Source organism: Ostrea edulis, chromosome 1, assembly GCF_947568905.1.
Source record: "Ostrea edulis chromosome 1, xbOstEdul1.1, whole genome shotgun sequence".
Lineage (NCBI taxonomy): Eukaryota > Metazoa > Mollusca > Bivalvia > Ostreida > Ostreidae > Ostrea > Ostrea edulis.
This window is the reverse complement of record NC_079164.1, coordinates 101218406-101238012: the sequence shown is the minus strand read 5'-3', so window position 1 is coordinate 101238012 and position 19607 is coordinate 101218406. Positions and strand designations below refer to the sequence as shown.

At 36.3% G+C, this 19607-nt stretch overlaps 2 protein-coding genes across 5 annotated transcripts; both read right to left on the bottom strand.

Moving 5' to 3' along the window:
- Window positions 1-113: 113 nt before the first annotated feature.
- Window positions 114-6378, bottom strand: LOC125669727 (dopamine beta-hydroxylase-like). 4 transcript variants are annotated; one of them, XM_048904449.2, is made up of 8 exons: window positions 6302-6378; window positions 2778-2959; window positions 2013-2123; window positions 1655-1838; window positions 1334-1531; window positions 1113-1238; window positions 829-917; window positions 114-292 (listed from the first exon to the last, which is right to left on the bottom strand). In XM_048904449.2, exons 2-8 carry the CDS (start codon window positions 2940-2942, stop codon window positions 200-202), a joined length of 966 nt encoding a protein of 321 aa, XP_048760406.2. In that variant the 5' UTR covers window positions 2943-2959; window positions 6302-6378; the 3' UTR covers window positions 114-199. The 4 variants fall into 4 exon arrangements, with proteins under 4 accessions (XP_048760406.2, XP_055997213.1, XP_048760419.2 ...); XM_056141238.1 differs by lacking the exon at window positions 6302-6378 and having other exon boundaries at window positions 2778-4431; XM_048904462.2 differs by lacking the exon at window positions 6302-6378 and having other exon boundaries at window positions 2013-2225; window positions 2778-2914.
- A 4780-nt stretch (window positions 6379-11158) lies between these two features.
- On the bottom strand, window positions 11159-16033 carry LOC125669719 (uncharacterized). Its single transcript, XM_048904443.2, has 3 exons — window positions 15861-16033; window positions 14424-14642; window positions 11159-13114 (listed from the first exon to the last, which is right to left on the bottom strand). The coding sequence occupies exons 1-3, from the start codon at window positions 15903-15905 to the stop codon at window positions 12368-12370; spliced, it is 1011 nt and encodes a 336-aa protein (XP_048760400.2). The 5' UTR covers window positions 15906-16033; the 3' UTR covers window positions 11159-12367.
- Window positions 16034-19607: the final 3574 nt, after the last annotated feature.

Sequence of the window (19607 nt, the reverse complement as noted above, 5' to 3'; positions counted from 1 at the left end):
TATTTCAGCAAATTAAATTAGTTCTTTGATGAAATTGATACTAGTATATAAGGTAAGGTAGTTTTTATTTCAGCAAATCAAATTAGTTCTTTGATGAAATTGATACTAGTATATAAGGTATTGCAGTTTTTATTTCAGCAAATCAAATTAGTTCTTTGATGAAATTGATGCTAGTATATAAAGTATGGTAGTTTTTATTTCAGCAGTTTATATCCCTACTACCCATCTGAATACACTGATCAAATCCACGGACCCTGGGAAAGTAGGAAACGAAGGCGTAACACATCTCCGCCTGCAATGAATACATTTATCGGTCATAATCCCTCTGTGAGCAGTATTCGAAATAACATGTACACTGTTTATAATCAGAATAAACAAAGTGTGAAAATAATTACCATTATGTTTTTGTTGTTGTTACTGAAAATACAATGCCAACAAAGACAGTCGCGCCTTGTGTTTTACAGAAAGACTCATGCGTCCAGGGCCGTAAATTACATGGAGGTGGAGGAGGCAGCTGCCTCCTCCAACTTTTGAGCCAAAAAAATTTAAAATTTAAAGTTCATTAGAATTTTTGTTGTTTCCAATAACTAAGAACATGATACCTCCCTTAAAAAGCATTCCAAATCTTTCTTTTAGAATGAGTTAGTCAAGTAACATCTTAGAAGGCCCTAGAATCAAGGATTTTGCACGAAACGTGTTCAGTGTGCACAAAATGTGCTCAGCGTCTGGGGCCTGAGCGGCCCCCAGACCCCCGCCTAATTTCCTGCCTCCTCCAAATTGAAGGTTAATTTACGGCCCTGTGCGTCTGATGTTCACATAAAAACATACCTCGGATCCTTCGCCAAAATGAGTTATGCGATCTTTTTTCCTATGTCCATCACGCGAGTTAAACGTGCAGGAAAGCATAATTTCATCACCTTAAAAATAAATCGTGTAACGTTTGGAGGTCAAAGTAATCGATTTTATCAAAGTTCACTCAAAGTCTATCTTCTTACTAAACCAGTACTAGTATCTCACTTCAAAACCAACAGGTGTTCAAAGAACTGTAAGCCCTCTGAACATTTGCCATTCCACAGTTATCCTTCCTGTTCTTTTCTTTGTGATGCACATACCTGGTAATATTTCTATCGGGTTTTGATGCTCATGGATCGGAGATTTGTCGTATATATAATCTTCATCTTTTGCTATAAGAGTCTCCAGACTTCCGTTTCTATACAACTCTAATTTCCCAGAAGTACCTTGAAGACAAACCTTTGAACATTCACGAGAGGTGAAATATTAAAATCACGAAATACACTGTAAAAATATCTTCGATGAGAATAGTAGGAAATACCTAGATAATGCATGTGAATGTATGTCCTTGTGAGGTAAATGGGATGATGAAACATCCGGGTACACCGAGTACTACAGCTCCCTCTGACGGTGACCTCCGATTGTGGAGGTATCGAAATCTCGTTTTGGCCGATTTGAACATTGCCAAGATCGTAAGCTCTTGGAGTAGTCGTGTAATATATTCGGAATCCACTGTCATCTTGAACATGTATATGGATTCAAATTAATTGTTAATAGGACACGCTTACTTTTGGAGAAAAGTTGCATTTGTATTCATTAACAGGAGCTAATCGTTATGAGAAGTTAGAGACCATTTTCTCACCCGTTGCGTTAGCAGAAGCGTTGTTATTGTTCCAGTGGACTTGCAGTAACATTTTTGTGAATGAGTCTTTCCCAAATTGGACACCAACATCTCTTGGAAGACAGATGGGTCCTCTTACACCCAGGGAATATTGTGCGAACCACGTGCTACAAGTGCCGTCCTGAGCACCGCATTGGTGAATGGTCTGGATTTGAAATGAGAGTGTGAGGTATGTAATGTCGTTTTAGTAAAGATATTACATAAGAATGTAAACAAGAGATAAAAAACAAATCTGCACAGTATAAGAATTTTAACAAGAAGATTAAAAAAAAAATATGTATGAGAGTTTAAACGAGAAAATAAAAACAAATCCTTATACAGAAGTGCCCATGTCGTTTTCACATCCAAACAGCAGCATATGATGGACGACATCTCGGTTTCCTATGATAGGTTCAAACGCCACGGCCTCGTACCTTTCTGTATGTGGAACCTGTTCAATAGTGATACATATTGAACACAATACTGGCAGTGTGGTGTCCATATTTAAGTGGGTTTGAATGACCACGTGTCACTCTTTCACTGCGATTGGTCACTGAGAACAAAACTAGAATATATTTCATTGAAATCTACGAGAAGCCTCACCCTAACATTCGCACGTTCGATCAGGGGAAGTGACACATTGTTTATTGGAACGATAGTATTTCCAAACTTAAACTACACAACTTCCGATGTTGTATCTAATTTTAAAATGGAAATTCTGCGTACATTATAGAAATTCAATGTCTCACAGGCACCTGAAGTGTGGATAGCCTGTGTAAATCTTAGGTACATAAACCCCTTCTAGAATGAAATTAGTGTTATACAGAAACGATTATTTATCCAAAATATGTTATTTCTCCACCGATCACCCTCGAATATAAGTCATTCTGAATAGTCAGCTTCTATCTTCTGTAAGCTTTTGAGATGACCAATTGTAAGATGTACTAACAGATATTAGTATCTCACATGAGGTCATCTCAAAAGCTTAATAATTGTTTCTGTATTAAAATAATTTCATTCTAGAAGGGGGGTGTATGTAAATAAGATCTATACAGGCTGTCCACACTTCAGGTGCCTGTGGTAATCTGAAAACGAGATGGATCACCTGGAATTGTTGACATGCATACGTGGTCAGTTCTTTCGGGATGGCCTGTGGCTTTAGTCTGATGTCCAAGACCCGGATATCTGGTTGATGAATGGCTGGACATGAGGTGTATGTAGCATCAGCACTCACTAAGACCGAGATTGCTATAGACAGTAGCTTCGCCATGACGTAATCTTAAAACTCTGTAAATTCAGTCACGTGATAAATGTTAGCTGTCGCTACATACGTGTATTTCATGCAAAACCTTTTTTTCTCTCTCAAACTTGCAATTTTGATGTAGTAGACATTATTAATGTCAACATTTAAAAATAACCACGGACGTGACCTGCCGTACTATGGCAGAAGTATAACTATCTTATAGCAATGTTTACATCTTTAAAAAATTTACATCCGTTAAATGTTAATAAATAAATTTACTGTTACACGGTAAGAAATGTATTCTCATCTGCGTGCACGGGGTGTGCATATAGATGTACGTTGGCATGCATTCTCGTCGTGTTCATTTTCTTTTGGGACTGGTCGCGGTAGCTCAGTGGTAAATTGTTTGCTTCGTAACTTGGAGATCATGAGTTCGAGCCCCGCTCGCGTCATGGCCGCGTCAGATTGCTCCTTTGCCAGACACTCCGCATTTAGAGGTGAGAATCACAGGTCTTTCGGATATTATCTTAACAAGAGTACCGCAAACGGTACATAATACGCCCGTGAAATGCTTACATAGGGTGTTTTTCTTGTGCTATAATTTGTATAACTTTGCTTCAGCCATCCTGAGGCTGTGACAAACTTTCATATGAACAAAGGGTCTTAGCTTAAAAATCGAGATTTCCTCAAAATGGACAACAAGTTCAACAACCTGTAATTTTGTTCAAAATGGAAGAAAATCAAAATCCTTCCCCGGATGCACATCTTCAATACCCATACAAACACTCCACAAAAAAGATGGTCCTCACTTGAAAACTGTGGGAGGAGTTGGGCGGACAAATTATGTACCCTCCCTAGAATATTAATTTCCAAATAGACTAAGGTCAACAACCTGTAATTTCCTCAACAAGAGGCCCATGGGCCACATCACTCACCTGAGTCACCTTGGTCCATATCAGAAGATTTTCCATATCTATTTGCATGTAAAACCGTAGTCCCTATTATGGCCCCAAACCTACCCCTGGAGGCCATGGTTTTTGCAAACTTGAATCTACACTATGTCAGAAAGCTTTCATGTAAATGTGAACTTCTTTAGCCCAACGGTTCTTGAGAAGAAGATTTTTAAAGATTTTCCCTATATATTTGTATGTAAGACTTTGATCCCCTATTGTGGCCCCATCCTACCCCCAGGGGGCCATGATTTTAACAAACCTGAATCTACACTATATCAGAAAGCTTTCATATAAATCTCAGCTTTTCTGGCTTAGTGGTTCTGGGAAGAAGATTTTTAAAGATTTTTCCTATATATTTGTATGTAAAACTTTGACCCCCTATTGTGGCCCCATCCGACCCCCGGGTGCCATGATCTTAAAGAAGAAGATTTTAAAAGATTTTTCCTATAAATTTGTATGTAAAACTTTGATGCCCCCCTTGAGGCCCCATCCAATCCCCGGGGTCCATGATTTTAACAAACTTCAATCTGCACTATATTTAAAAAAAAGAACAAAAAAAAAAAAAAAAACGGGGAAAAAAAAACAACCCAAACTTTGACCCCCTATTGTGGCCCCATCCGATCCCCGGGGGCCATGATTTTAACAATTTAGAATCTGTACTATATCAGGAAGCTTTCATATAAATCTCAGCTTTTCTGGCTCAGTGGTTCTTGGGAAGAAGATTTTTCCTATATATTTGTATGTAAAACTTTGACCCCCTATTGCGGCCCTATCCAACCCCCCGGGGACATGATTTTAACAATTTAGAATCTGTACTATATCAGGAAGCTTTCATATAAATCTCAGCTTTTCTGGCTCAGTGGTTCTTGAGAAGAAGATTTTTAAAGATTTTTCCTATATATTTATATGTAAAACTTTGATCCCCTATTGTGGCCCCATCCTACCCCAGGGGGCCATGATTTTAACAATTTAGAATCTGCATTATATAAGGAAGCTTTCATATAAATCTCAGCTTTTCTGGCTCAGTGGTTCTTGAGAAGAAGATTTTTAAAGATTTCCCCTATATATTTGTATGTAAAACTTTGATCCCCTATTGTGGCCCCATCCTACCCCAGGGGGGCATGATTTTAACAAACCTGAATCTGCACTATATCAGAAAGCTTTCGTATAAATCTCAGCTTTTCTGGCTCAGTGGTTCTAGGAAGAAGATTTTTAAAGATTTTTCCTATATATTTGTATGTAAAACTTTGACCCTCTATTGTGGCCCCATCCGACCCCCGGGGGCCATGATCTTAACAATTTAGAATCTGCACTATATCAGGAAGCTTTCATATAAATCTCAGCTTTTCTGGTTCAGTGGTTCTTGGGAAGAAGATTTTTCCTATATATTTGTATGTAAAACTTTGATACCCTATTGTGCCCCATCCGACCCCCGGGGGCCATGATTTTATCAATTTAGAATTTGCACTACCCAATAAAGCTTATCTATAAATTTCATCTTTTCTGGCCCTGTGGTTCTTGAGAAGAAGATTTTTTAATGACCCTACCCTATTTTTACCTTTTCTTGATTATCTCCCCTTGGAAGGTGGTCTGGCACCTTTATTTTAACAATTTAGAATTCTCTTTACCTAAGGATGTTTTGTGCCAACTTTGGTTGAAATTGGCCCAGTGGTTGTTGAGAAGAAGTTGAAAATGTGAAAAGTTTACAGACGGACGGACGCCGGAATACGGGTGATCAGAAAAGCTCACTTGAGCTTTCAGCTCAGGTGAGCTAAAAATTGTAGAAAATCAAAATCCATCCCACATGCACATCTTCAATACCCACAAAATAAGAAGGTCCTCACTTGAAAACTGTGGGAGGAGTAGGGTGGACAAATTATGTACCCTCCATATAATAATTATTTCCAAATAAAGGGGCAAAACTCCTGGAAAAAATGTCGAAATGGATCAAAATTGCAGTATGATCTAGAGTGACCCACAAAGAAGCTACACAGCAAGTTTCAGCATGATATGTGAAAGGGAAATGAAATTATAAAGAGAAAACCCCGAACGAACGGATGATGTATGGCGTCACCATGGTTACTGGCATATTAGTACGCGAAAATACAGTGTGGGGTATTTGTTATCTTTCAGCTTTTCAAACCATTTGTCGATTTTAAATGAATTCATCATTTTGGTTTCTACGTCAAAAAGAAAGCAGTATAACGAAGCAGGATTCAATACGACGAATTCGAATGGGTATTATTTTACTAGGAGTGGGAAAAGAGGCCGATTTCTTCAACACATGAACTCGGTGGTCCCTACATCCTGGGAATCTGGACAGATCAGAAAATGACAAGCTAGAGAGAATCCTACGATTTTTAGCACCTACCTAGGTATTGGTTAGTTCAATAAAATAATATAAAACAAGATTAGAAAGATATCGCCACTTACCAGGGAACCTGCACTATTAATCAACGTTTCCAAGATAAGCAATGATTGTACTATCAACATGACAGCGAAGCAAAGATGACGAATTTAACGGAACCGGACACACGCACACACACACACCCACACACACATGTATGTGTGTGTATGTGTGTATAAACATCATTTGTTTCATTAATAAGTGAATTTTTGTCAAATTTTATCTTTTATTTCAAATGTTTAACAAATGATCACTATCATTGTGTATCGTGGAATAACAGGCGTATCATATTTACACTAAAGTCTACACATAGGAAGTGTAATGAAATATACACGACATGATATTGCAAAGACTCAAACTTTATATGTACAAAGATCACTACAGAATATATCTGATCATATCACGTGACAATCATGCTAGATAATATGGATATGTACAAATCTTACACCATTTCATAAAAAACATTGCAAAGCGGCATACTGTTTATAGACTACATGTATATTTCAATGTACTTTTGCGCTATGTCAACATTTGAAAACTATTGTGCGCATATGCAGTAAAACACACTTATGAAAATACCAAATATATATTACAAATAACATGGATCACGCCCTATGACCTCGTCGATCCATGCATAAGACAATGCTTATTTAAGAAACCGATCATTCAAGTCCCAATTATTGCAGAGAAACGAACTTTTAGTCACAACTGCTTCGCCCTTTGACCCCAGAAGCAACTCAAGCCATGCTTTCGTGAAGCCGTTATCACTCACGATTCAACAGTTCTACATATATACAACATTAAAGCTGTGGAAAATCAGAAGGACATAGAGAAAAGGTATTAAAAACCATTTGATAGTACCAGGCCCAACTCAAACCACATCGCAATTACATGTACACTACATAACCCGAGCTTTGTTGATCCGCTTCTTGCACCAAGCGGGTTAACCTACTCTGAAAGTGGGTTAAATTGACCTAGCGTGAATTACTAGTAACCCACTACACTGTACAATCTGAGTTAAAATGTCTTAGCAGTGTGATTTTTATTGCTTATTCAATATCACAAAAATATAATACTCGCAGCACTACAGGATGATCATCCGTGATACAATTAGTGTTGGACAAATGTCACCCCATGTCATATCTAATAAGAAATCTTATATATAGCTGTACATCAATGTGGTAATTCGGCTTTTCTCTTAAATAACCAGTAAAGGAACTTCTAATCCAATAATCAATTTCATATTCAGTCAATGCCCTAACACAAAATCTCGTGGGTTCTAATTTACTTGTGACGTGTTAATGCTTTTCACTATTTACACTGTGACGTCAGATATTCAATGGCCGAAACGATAATGAACAACTTTGGGCATGTAAAAATCTTCTTTTTTTCCCACTTGATATGGTGTTGCGGGATTAAAAAACAACATATATTGTACCTGTTTTGAAATGTACGCGACAAATCGTTTTAGATGGAAACCTGAATTTTAATTAAGAGAACTCCGCAATTCGCGCCCGCTATCATTTCTGATCTTCGTCCAAACATCACTTGTATTTTCAAAAAAGATATCTTGCATTTCTATATACAAACTTATAATGCTAAATAGTCACCACAAACGATGATTTCATATCACAGAATAAACATGAATAATCACAAAATGGTGCCGTGATTTTTACATATAACTAGCTAAAACAAACATTGGCAATCAACATTTCATTGTTCAAACAACGATAAAATTATAATATTGGACGAACTCGCAGTGTTACTATGATCTCGTGTTGATGATCTTGAAGGGGAACTTCACGTACAATGAAAGATCAATACTCAAGAATCAGCCTTGGCGATCACTAGTATTTGGCATTAAACAACGTATAAGTTGTTGATTACGTTTGTAAGCACACAAGCGATCAGTCCGACACACACTCATCTTTGATGACGTAGTCGGGACTGCTCGCGTGATCACTGCTGACGTCATTGTCCATGTTTCTCCTACGTTTGTCACCCGATTCCCACGTCAATAATTTCTCCCGAATATCTTCTGTTATAAGACCGCCATCTACCTCCGTACAATGATGTTTATACTGAAAAATAAAAATAATTTATAATTTAAATTTTGTTTGTAACACGCGATTTGATTGGCTGAGCAGTAAGTTTATTTCTAATGAAAAATGAAGATAAGGTCTCATAAATCCTGTAAAGAATACCAAATTAAGAGAAGGGCAAACACGGATCCCTGGACACACCAGGTGAGATCGGGTGCCTAGGGGTGTAAGCATCCCCCGTTGACCCAGTCGGATTAAAATCAGATCGTTGATCCGCTCCGTTATTGTTATGTCGCTACACAAAGATTTAATTAGATTGCTGTTGATCGCTCATACCCACAGGTGCTTTTGGAAAGGACTTCCGGTAACCCCTCCCCCTTCTTGTATTTTTAAATGTTCCAATTCCTTGGGTATTTCGGGCGTATTTTTGATAGAATATGTATGTTCAAAGTTTATCTATTTCAATGGAATACACAAATCCCACATAGAAACCGTTTTTAGAAATGTCATATCACTGATCATAATATATAAACATGATCGGTGATATGACATGTCTAAAAACGGTTTCTATGTGGGATTTGTGTATTCCATTGAAATAGATAAACTTTGAAGTTACATATTCTATCAAAAATACTCCCGAAATACCCAAGGAATTGAACATTCAAAAATACAAGAAGGGGGGTACCGAAAGTCCTGTCCACAAGCACCTGTGCTCATACCCGCCGTTTCATGTTTATATATCTTCGCATAGGAACCTCATGTCTAATTCACAAAAAGATTGCATGGTTTGGAACGTTATTCAGAAAATTATAAATGTCTAAATTCTTTTTTAATTTTAAAAAAAATCTGAAACTAGGAACATAAACGTTTTGAGTTGGGAATATATTAACACCGGATGTATGGTCAATTTCTGTATATATGGATTATGAAAATTACATGCTTTCCACATTACATATATCCAATACTACATACAAATAGGCATTTATTCCTCAAATAACATAATTTGTTTGCAGAACACTGTGACGTCATTGGTTATTAAAAGCATGTTATCCAGTGATAAATCAGATCATAAGGACGATATTCAATGTTCATTGTCTGGTATTGGGTAATAACCATAGTATAATATAGATTGGTGTCAATTACAATTTTCAACAAGATGTGTTTGTGAAACACAAATGCCCCCGATAATGGACAATTCCAAATATGGCTAATGTCGCAGAGACAAATATCTTGGTACCAGTAGAAAGATCTTGTCACAAGAAATGCTTAGGTGCAATATGAAAGCTCTAATACTTACCATTTCGAATTTATGACCAATGTCAAATTTATTTAAAGTAGGTCAAACTCCAAGGTCAAGGGTCAAACATTTTGGTACCCACGGAAAGGTCTTGTCACAAGGAACACTCATGTGAAATATCAAAGCTCTAGCACTTACTGTTCAAAAGGTATTAGCAAGGTTAAAGTTTTCAAAAAGTAGGTCAAACTCCCAAGGTCAAGGTCACAGGGTAAAAATTTTTGTTACCCACGGAAAGGACTTGTCACTAGGAACATGCATGTGAAATATCAAAGCTCTAGCACTTACTGTTCAAAGTTATTAGCAAGGTTAAAGTTTCAGACAATGACAGACATGACAAAAACAATATGTCCCCGATCTTCGATCTCAGGGGCATAAAAATCTGTTCCAAGCTTTGTTATATGTCACACTGCATACTTTACTACCAAATTTATTACCTAAATGAATAGAAATTGTGTGCGGGACTTTTGCTATAGATAAAGCCTTTGAAATATGTCACTGGTGTACAAAAATTCATATGAAAGTAACTTTTCTCCAATCCTGTGTTGGTATCTGACCAATATATCATTGTTCCTATAACAGTGTATCACTTTCCTTGATCAAACAAGCAAATTACTCACGGATTGACCGACGGATATGGTTTCAATAAAAGTGAGTTTGGATGACCACATATGTAATTTTTTTTATTGTGAATGGTCAATGAAAACAAAAGAAATAAGGGTGTTTTTTTTTTTATTGATATCTTGCCCAAAAATTTGCACACTCGAGCAAGCGAAGTGACAACTATAGTATATTGTCAGATACAATCGTTCCAATAACGGCGTGTCACTTCCTTTGATCTAGTTTGCAAATTTTACTCACCGATTAACCGTTTGGTTTTAATATAGTGAGTTTGAATGACCGCACTACGTCATTCTTTCAGATTGATTGGTCAATAACATTTTTTACTGAAATCTATGAAAAATCTCGCCAAAAGGTTTGTACACTCGATCAAGCGAAATGGCACACTGTGACTGGAACGATAGTATATTGGTCTGATAATACCGTTCCAATAACAACGCGTCACTTCGCGTGATCGAGCATGCAAATTTCACTCACTGATTGACCGTTTGGTTTCATTAGTGCGAGTTAGAATGGCCGCAATATGCCATTCTTTCAATGTGAATGGTGAATGATAACAAAATTAAAACCTTTTTAAAGTGAAATCTTGCCCAAAAAAGTGCATACTTGAGCAAGCGAAGTGACACGCTCTTACCGGAACGGTAGTACAGATTGGTGAATATCGTTTCAATTACAGCGTGTCACATGGCTTAATCGAGCATGCCAATTTTACTCACAGATTGGCCGTTTGGTCCATTAAGTGTGAGTTTATAAAACCACACTGTGCTATTCTTTCAATTTGAATGATCAATGAGAAGAATTCATTGCAACCTATGAGAAGTCTCGATCAAGCAAAGTAACACACTGTTATCGGAACGATAGTATAAGTAACCATGTCGCCAAAAAAAGATTCACGTGCATGCAAAATAATGAAAATAACGAGAGACAAAACTTCATATTTTGAATTTATTAATACAATAACTGAAACAGAACAGCAAGAAATATAAAATAAATTTTTACATTGTATATGTGTTAATCTGCCCTATAATACAATTGATTTCAAGTTTTGGATCAACTTTGGGATATATAAAAGCATTTGCAACAGCAAACTGTGTAAAACTCTCCCATTTATAAAAATACAAAACCACACCCGCATGGTGAATATATAGAGGTATCTAAGCAATATAACAATTAGCATGGACATATGTGGCTCTGCATGTAAAGAACAATAAAGAAACAACATGTTCAATACAAAATAACATTGTAATTTCAATACATTTTCCAAATGGTGTTCAAACAATCACCCACAATGTGTGCGTAAATAAGCGCAAATTTGATATATTTTTTTCTCTGTAAGAAAGCACTGGTTCCATCCCGACTTATCCTTTGACGTCATGTCATATCAATGACAAAACACCGGTATTTAGAGTCAAATGCGTTTGCTGCCTGTTCTGAAGATTAAAAATGGTACACCATTTCCATCATGAATATTGGAAAAGTAAAAACATTTGCAATTGACTACATGCCAGTGTTAAAATAGAATAGTATTAAATGCAACACAATCAATTCTGAGTAGATAATACCTCATGATTGTAACACAGTGGTATACCAGTACACATGTTAGGTACTTATAACGCGCTGAGATACGTAATTAGCTACTGACGTTTTCACAATTGTTATAAACTTAGGATTTTCTGCAAGTAAAATTAATTTACACTATAACAAGTGACTAAAATATACAATCAACAACCTGTTGTAATTTGTTTTAAATGGAATGTTTGCTTACAGTAACATGTTGATATTTGTCCATTCAATGAAGCCACGTTACTAGCACCCAGCTAAATAAATAACAATCTACACGTGTGGTGATCTATATAAATATAAATATATATATATATAACATTATGCGTATCTTTAGTGTCTTTGACTAACATCATTACTAACTTTACACACATTATAAAAAAATACTGGCCTTTAGTATGAAATGACAACGATGGCGAGGGCATACTTTGTATGCGTAACAAGTTTATACAATCACACTTCTGGAGTCCAGAATGAAAACAAATCAGGTCTCGGATTTCTCTCACTATATTCACTGTTTAGTTTTTTGGTAGCACTGTTGAGAATGTAGATCACGGGTTAATTGCAGGAGTTCTTCACAAAGTATCAATATTCATTTCCTCTAGAATCGTCGGAAGTACTGGCGTGTGTGGCACTAAAGCGACCGACGGACTTCCGTCCGCTGACGTCACTATGGGTATGGAAAATCCAGCGTCCACGAACACGTCACTTTCACCGTCCTGGGTCGCACCCGAATCCTGAAGCAGCGACATAAACGACATGTTTCCTCCCAATTTGCTCATGCTCTGTGACGTAGTTGGAGGAACCAGATTTCCTCCAGCCACTTGAAATCTTTCTAAAGCTGTTGAATTAGTGAATGAATCCTTGTTCTCTGCAGCAAGTCTCTGCGCCTCACAATCTGAGCTAACAAGGGAAGATAACCGATTGTCCGATGCGAGCTGCCTGTCCAAAAGAGTTCGTCCTTGGACGTGGATTTCAGAAGGATAGTGAAGGTTGCTTGATAATGAATTGGCATAGTTTGAATACGTCACGTGACAATCTCCTGATGAATGTTCGAATGATGAAAACAGGTCTATGGAAGGATTTCTAGTTGTCGGAACTCCGCTGAAACATCCAATGTCAGAGATAGGATGCCGGTACACATCCTCATTTGTTTCCTGGAGTTCCTCGCCATTTGTGGTTGCGATTGCACTGTCGTTTGCTGTTGTCATGGGAACAAATTGCGGATCCGAATTTTCCCCTTTACTCTTCGCATTTGCTAAGCCTTTCAATAATTTCTCAGGGATTTTTCCTTGGTCAAGATCTATGCAGTACTGTTTGTACTAAAGACAGTAAATAACAAAAAATATAACCTTGGTTGAGTTTCGGAATCTTAATACGGAGGATTTGGGTTATACTGGAAAATGAAGAAATGATTATTCAAATTTCACAGTAAAGGATTCCACGTTTTGTATTATGTTATAATTAGCTCGACAAAATGATCGTTTTTGAAGAGGAAAAGGATAGGTTTGGTGTGTCTTGGAGTCTACAACCTATGTCATATATGACATTAACTTGTACCAGGAAGGTCATGACTTGGAAGAAATTTTATAATTTTAAATAATATCCTCCCGATAACACTTTGCTTGATCGAGCGTGCAATTTTGTGTGTGAAGCTTTTCTTCTCAAACAACGTCGCAAACCACGCCTATCTTCTCCGTTCACACTATGTCACAGCTAATACCGGACTCAGTAAGCGTGGCTAGCTACGATTTTTAAAAGATTTCAACGATTTTTTTTTTTCTAAATGATTTATAAAAATTTCTACGAATTATTTTCTAAATGACCAATCATATTGAAAGAATGGCATGGCATGGCCATCCAAACTCACTTATATTGAAATCATACGGCCATTCATTGATACAATTCATGCACTCCACGCGTTACGACAGGTTGTTTCTGGAAGGATTGATACAATTAAGGAAGTCATATAACCAGTTTCATATCATTTTCACCTCAAGAAACAAGCGTAGACGTGACTGGGAGCAGTCTCAAGAATCGAGAATGTACCAGCGGGGAACCTCCCACAGATCAATAACTCTGGCGTTACGTTTAATGAGGGCGTCTGCATTGTAAACAAGTTGTATTAGCCCGGCGAGAATTTAATGCATTTTTTCGCTTGTAAACATGGAGAAACGTAGACTGTAAACAATGCAGCCGACGCGATTTCTTGGACAATAAGGAAATGATCACAAGTTAATGAAGTCAATAGAAATCCGCCTTCATAAACAAGAACATTATTTGTAATTATCCGTTATAACCCCGAGAAAGCTCCCAACACTGTGCGGTACAAATGCACTCTACCTAGTATTGTTGTTCAAGAATTTGACCTCAAGAGGTCAGTGACACGAGCGTCACACGAAGTGATCATACCGCCGAGATATTCTGTCAAATTGACTTTACATAAACATAATTACCATAGAATGATTTAAAGAAACCGAAAACTGGTGGCTAAGCGACTGAGGGGGGGGGGGTGAAATTAAATAAATAAGCGTTTCTTGTTATTTTTATATGGAGCCCCTCCCATTTGTATAAACCTGTCTGTCTGTACTTGTATCTGATATCTAGAGAAGACTGAAAATGAAAACTCACCAATTCAAGTTCTTCTCTCAGTTTGAAGATAGCTTGCTCTCTGTTGCTGACCAAATCCTCAAGATACTGGTACCTCAGCTTTTTCCGCGCACGGCATTCACGTGCGCTCTGGCGGCTTCTTTCTAGTTTCACTTTCACGTCCACTTTATTGCCCCGCCTTCCGGGTCGACCCCTGCCGCCCCGCCTCTGAGGTCTGTCTGTCGGCATCTTTTTCATATCCTTATCAGATAAAATAGCAAATTGATGAAATCTACAGCTAGTCGAAATCTCTCTTACTCTCCAAGCCTCTCCCCCTTACTCTCCAAGCCCCCCCCCCCCCCACCTCTCTCTCTAAGGTTTTCTTTCTCCCAAAGCACCTCTCGCTCTCTCTCTCTCTCTCTCTCTTTCTCGTAGAGATGGCAAGTTACAACGCCTTAGTAACAACATTAAAATCTCATTCTTTACACTTGCTTAGCCTCTCTGTTTTGGGGTTAATTTTTATTTTTTAACGTTTGCTGAATGCTTTCTGTAACAGTTTTTGAATTGTTTTAAATCATAAAAGGCGTGAAAAGAGAACAGATGTACGAATTGTGGGTTGTTGTTTTTTTTCTCCATCAACAGAGAGAGGAGTGAACGAGTCTACACAGTCTACCCCTTTGTAAATGTATAAACAGCAGGTAGACCAAGAGCATATATAATATGTTCATAAAATTTAGTGCAATGTAGATATGCATTATTTATCTTTCTTTTCTTTTCTTTTTCTTCTGTACGTGAATGATAATAAAATCGATGTCCCATACGTGGCTAAAATCGATGTCATTTACTAGATAAAACTCATTTACTAGATAAAACTTTCTCATATCTGAAGTCGCCTGTATAATTCTGTGCAGGGTTAGCATTCCATCTAGAACTGGACCTTACTTCCTTACTTAGAATCTCGACTCTTAAAAATAAACAATTTCACAAGAGTTCATTTCAAGAACGGTTACCCATGGGTTGCCCACTTTCACTTTCAAAATTGATTTGCATACATGTATTACACAAACAGCATATTACATACCCCCTCCTTTAAATCATTTCTTGTATAACTCACATCATTACATTATTTATAAATGTCTATACATTGCAACATTCTCGAGACTGCCGTTTCACACACTTACGCAATCGCATCACGTACAACTTACTACTTTCACTATAATTATAACAATCACCATTAATCCATTGCATTAAACACCGTTACAAACTGTTCACAGTAGGAATTTTTTTTCTTCACAACGTTAACCTTAGTTATGAAATATCGACACATACGATTGACATACTTAAAAACGTTTTATAATGAGAGGAAACGGGGTTTCGTAGCTTCAATGTTTGTAAACAAAACCCAGCTGTAATGGCGTACTAGCAATGCCAGTCTAGAGTAGTTACATTTACCGTGACAGTACAACACTTAGTACTCACTGTTTCTTCCGCAGCCTGGACTATAGTTAAGTTTTCCTCACTCATTCAGTTGAGCCGTCTAATCACTATGAAAACTCACAACAAACTGACTCACTTTCTAGGTCGACATTATTTACATCTTGTTTGCGCTCGACACTAAATTCGTACCGAAAGCATTGATTGGCTAGTCATATGAGTTCGCTATTTTTAGAACATCGCTGTGACGTCACATCGTTGTTTACTCGATTCGGGAACGTACTAGCTTAATCTGGAAAACGACCTTGATGACGCACGAGCCGAAGTTATTCCCATTGACCAGTTCTCACATACACTGATTTCTTGATATATTTTTTTTACAATAACATTTCATATTACTGTGGGTGAGGCAGTCTTCAATGAAATAAATAAATTTATTCAGGCACTGGTGTATAAAGTGTAGGCTTTGTTTTTCATAGCGGGGGGGGGGGGGGGGGGGGGGTAGGGGTGTCAGAGGGAAAAATCAAATAAGGAAAAGAAAGAAAGAAAAAAAGAACACAAACACATGTTACCATTGTTAGCGTGTCACACAACTTGGTTTTTATGACCATGCACTATTTAACCTGGAAAATCATGTCAAGGAGGAGCAGCACACACACACACACACACACACACACACACACACCCCACATCCCGTTCTATAGTACCTGCAATATGAAATCAATGTGCGATATATTTAATTATCAGCATGAGTCAATGTGTTACAGATATGAATTTTAGACAACGGGTTGGCACTTTTTAACAGCGCACTGGAATCTGAGAGCGGTAAAGTAAAACGCACTTAAAATAGGCGCAAAACGCAAACTATAGTGAGGGGGGAGGGGGTTGAAATAAATTTTATCTTCAAAAGTTCCACTCTGCCGAGAAACTGAGCGTTTTCCTGCGATTATCTGCGAATGTGCGAGAATGACAAAGTACAAATTATTTTCCTGTCCAGAAAATGAAAGCGCATACATGTATCATTTCTAGATATTTTAGAATATGGTATGGTAAAGGAGGTTTATTAAATGAAAGCATTGAATGTATATAAGGAATTTTAAATGTGTGGACTCTCCATTATTTGAAACGAACAAGGGTATCTGAATGTTAAATGGACAATTGCTGCAGTAAATCAGAGATTGAAAGGATAGTTAATTAATTTACATTAAATGTGGTTGTTCTTCGAAAGGTCAATTTTACACCTCCCAATAAAATAAATACGTTTATGATTTACCTACTGAATATAAAAATAAAAGTGGTTTGTTTTTTTCCGTACATCAAATCATCATCTATGGTATATACCCGTCCGTGAACGATTATGTAAAGAGGAGATGAGGATGGATCCTTTATGTATTTAGAATGGACTGCTTTAACAGAAAATAGAAATTCTATAGATACTATCACACACCAAACGGTTTTTTGTTTTTGTCTTTTTGTTTGTTTGTTTAATTTTCGATGCTATTCAGTTCAAATCCAAAAATATTTGTATGGAGAATTTCTGTGTTCCGTGCATTTATTTCACTTGTCCTGTTTTCTCCAAGTTTCTACATAATGTACACACATGTGTCATTATACATGTACATGATTTTGAGCCAATAAAGAATCTGCTATCTCGAAAGCGTATACATACAAAAATGTCAATCACCTATGCGTGCATAAAAATTAGAAAAAATACCCTTGTACGGTAATGTAATGAAAAATGTAATTTAACAATACAATATGCTACAAATATCATTTAGGTGATGGGTAATTTTTCTACAATTATTGCTACCTCATCACCCGATAAAACACACAACAAAGACAGACATTTTATTGTTTATTTTAGTGCTAGAATATCATATCGATGATCCATTAGTTACTGTAAACGGAGCGGAGCACCCAATGCAACCTTTGACCTTGACGTCGCTCCATATTTGGTATTGACTACGCAAACAGCTAGGTGGTAATAAAACCCAGATCGAACTACTTGTAGCTTGCAACAAAATTGTATTAATATTCTTTTTCGAGGATGAAAGCAATGTCAATTTCAAAAGAAATATAAGAAAAGGGATTCAGTGAATGTAAATATATGACATCGATGGTTGATCTCCGATTTTTCAAGTCGTAGTCCACAGATCTAGAGAGGCGGAAGGTTAAAGTTGTGGAGTGCAGGGGCGAATTAAGATTTTATGGGGAGCGTAATTTATATAGTATTTCCCCTCGTTACCCGCTAAATCAGGGAGAATAATTGAAGCGTTTTAAAGCTAGAATTTGGGGGTTGTAACCTCCACCCTTCCCGCCCCCACCCCCTACCTTCTACATGTAGATGTGTTACTTTGGGTTATTTATACATGTATATACATGTAAACGTATAATCTTACGACTGTGTATATAAATGTACAATCTTACGACTGTGTATATAAATGTGCAATCTTACGACTGTGTATATAAATGTACAATCTTACGACTGTGTATATAAATGTACAATCTTACGATAGTTTATGTATATAAATGTACAATCTTACGATAGTTTATGTATATAAATGTACAATCTTACGATAGTTTATGTATATAAATGTACAATCTTATGACTGTGTATATAAATGTACAATCTTACAATAGTTTATGTATATAAATGTACAATCTTACAACTGTGTATATAAATGTACAATCTTACGACTGTGTATATAAATGTACAATCTTACGATAGTTTATGTATATAAATGTACAATCTTACGATAGTTTATGTATATAAATGTACAATCTTATGACTGTGTATATAAATGTACAATCTTACGATAGTTTATGTATATAAATGTACAATCTTACAATAGTTTATGTATATAAATGTACAATCTTACGACTGTGTATATAAATGTACAATCTTACGACTGTGTATATAAATGTACAATCTTACGATAGTTTATGTATATAAATGTACAATCTTACGATAGTTTATGTATATAAATGTACAATCTTATGACTGTGTATATAAATGTACAATCTTACGATAGTTTATGTATATAAATGTACAATCTTACAATAGTTTATGTATATAAATGTACAATCTTACGACTGTGTATATAAATGTACAATCTTACGATAGTTTATGTATATAAATGTACAATCTTACGACTGTGTATATAAATGTACAATCTTACGACTGTGTATATAAATGTACAATCTTACGATAGTTTATGTATATAAATGTACAATCTTATGATAGTTTATGTATATAAATGTACAATCTTACGACTGTGTATATAAATGTACAATCTTACGATAGTTTATATAGATGTACAATCTTACCATAGTTTACGTATATAAATGTACAATCTTACGATAGTTTATATAGATGTACAATCTTACGATAGTTTACATATATAAATGTACAATCTTATGACTGTGTATATAAATGTACAATCTTACAATAGTTTATGTATATAAATGTACAATCTTATGACTGTGTATATAAATGTACAATCTTACAATAGTTTATGTATATAAATGTACAATCTTACGATAGTTTATGTATATAAATGTACAATCTTACGACTGTGTATATAAATGTACAATCTTACGATAGTTTATGTATATAAATGTACAATCTTACGATAGTTTATGTATATAAATGTACAATCTTATGACTGTGTATATAAATGTACAATCTTACGATAGTTTATGTATATAAATGTACAATCTTACGATAGTTTATGTATATAAATGTACAATCTTACGATAGTTTATGTATATAAATGTACAATCTTACGATAG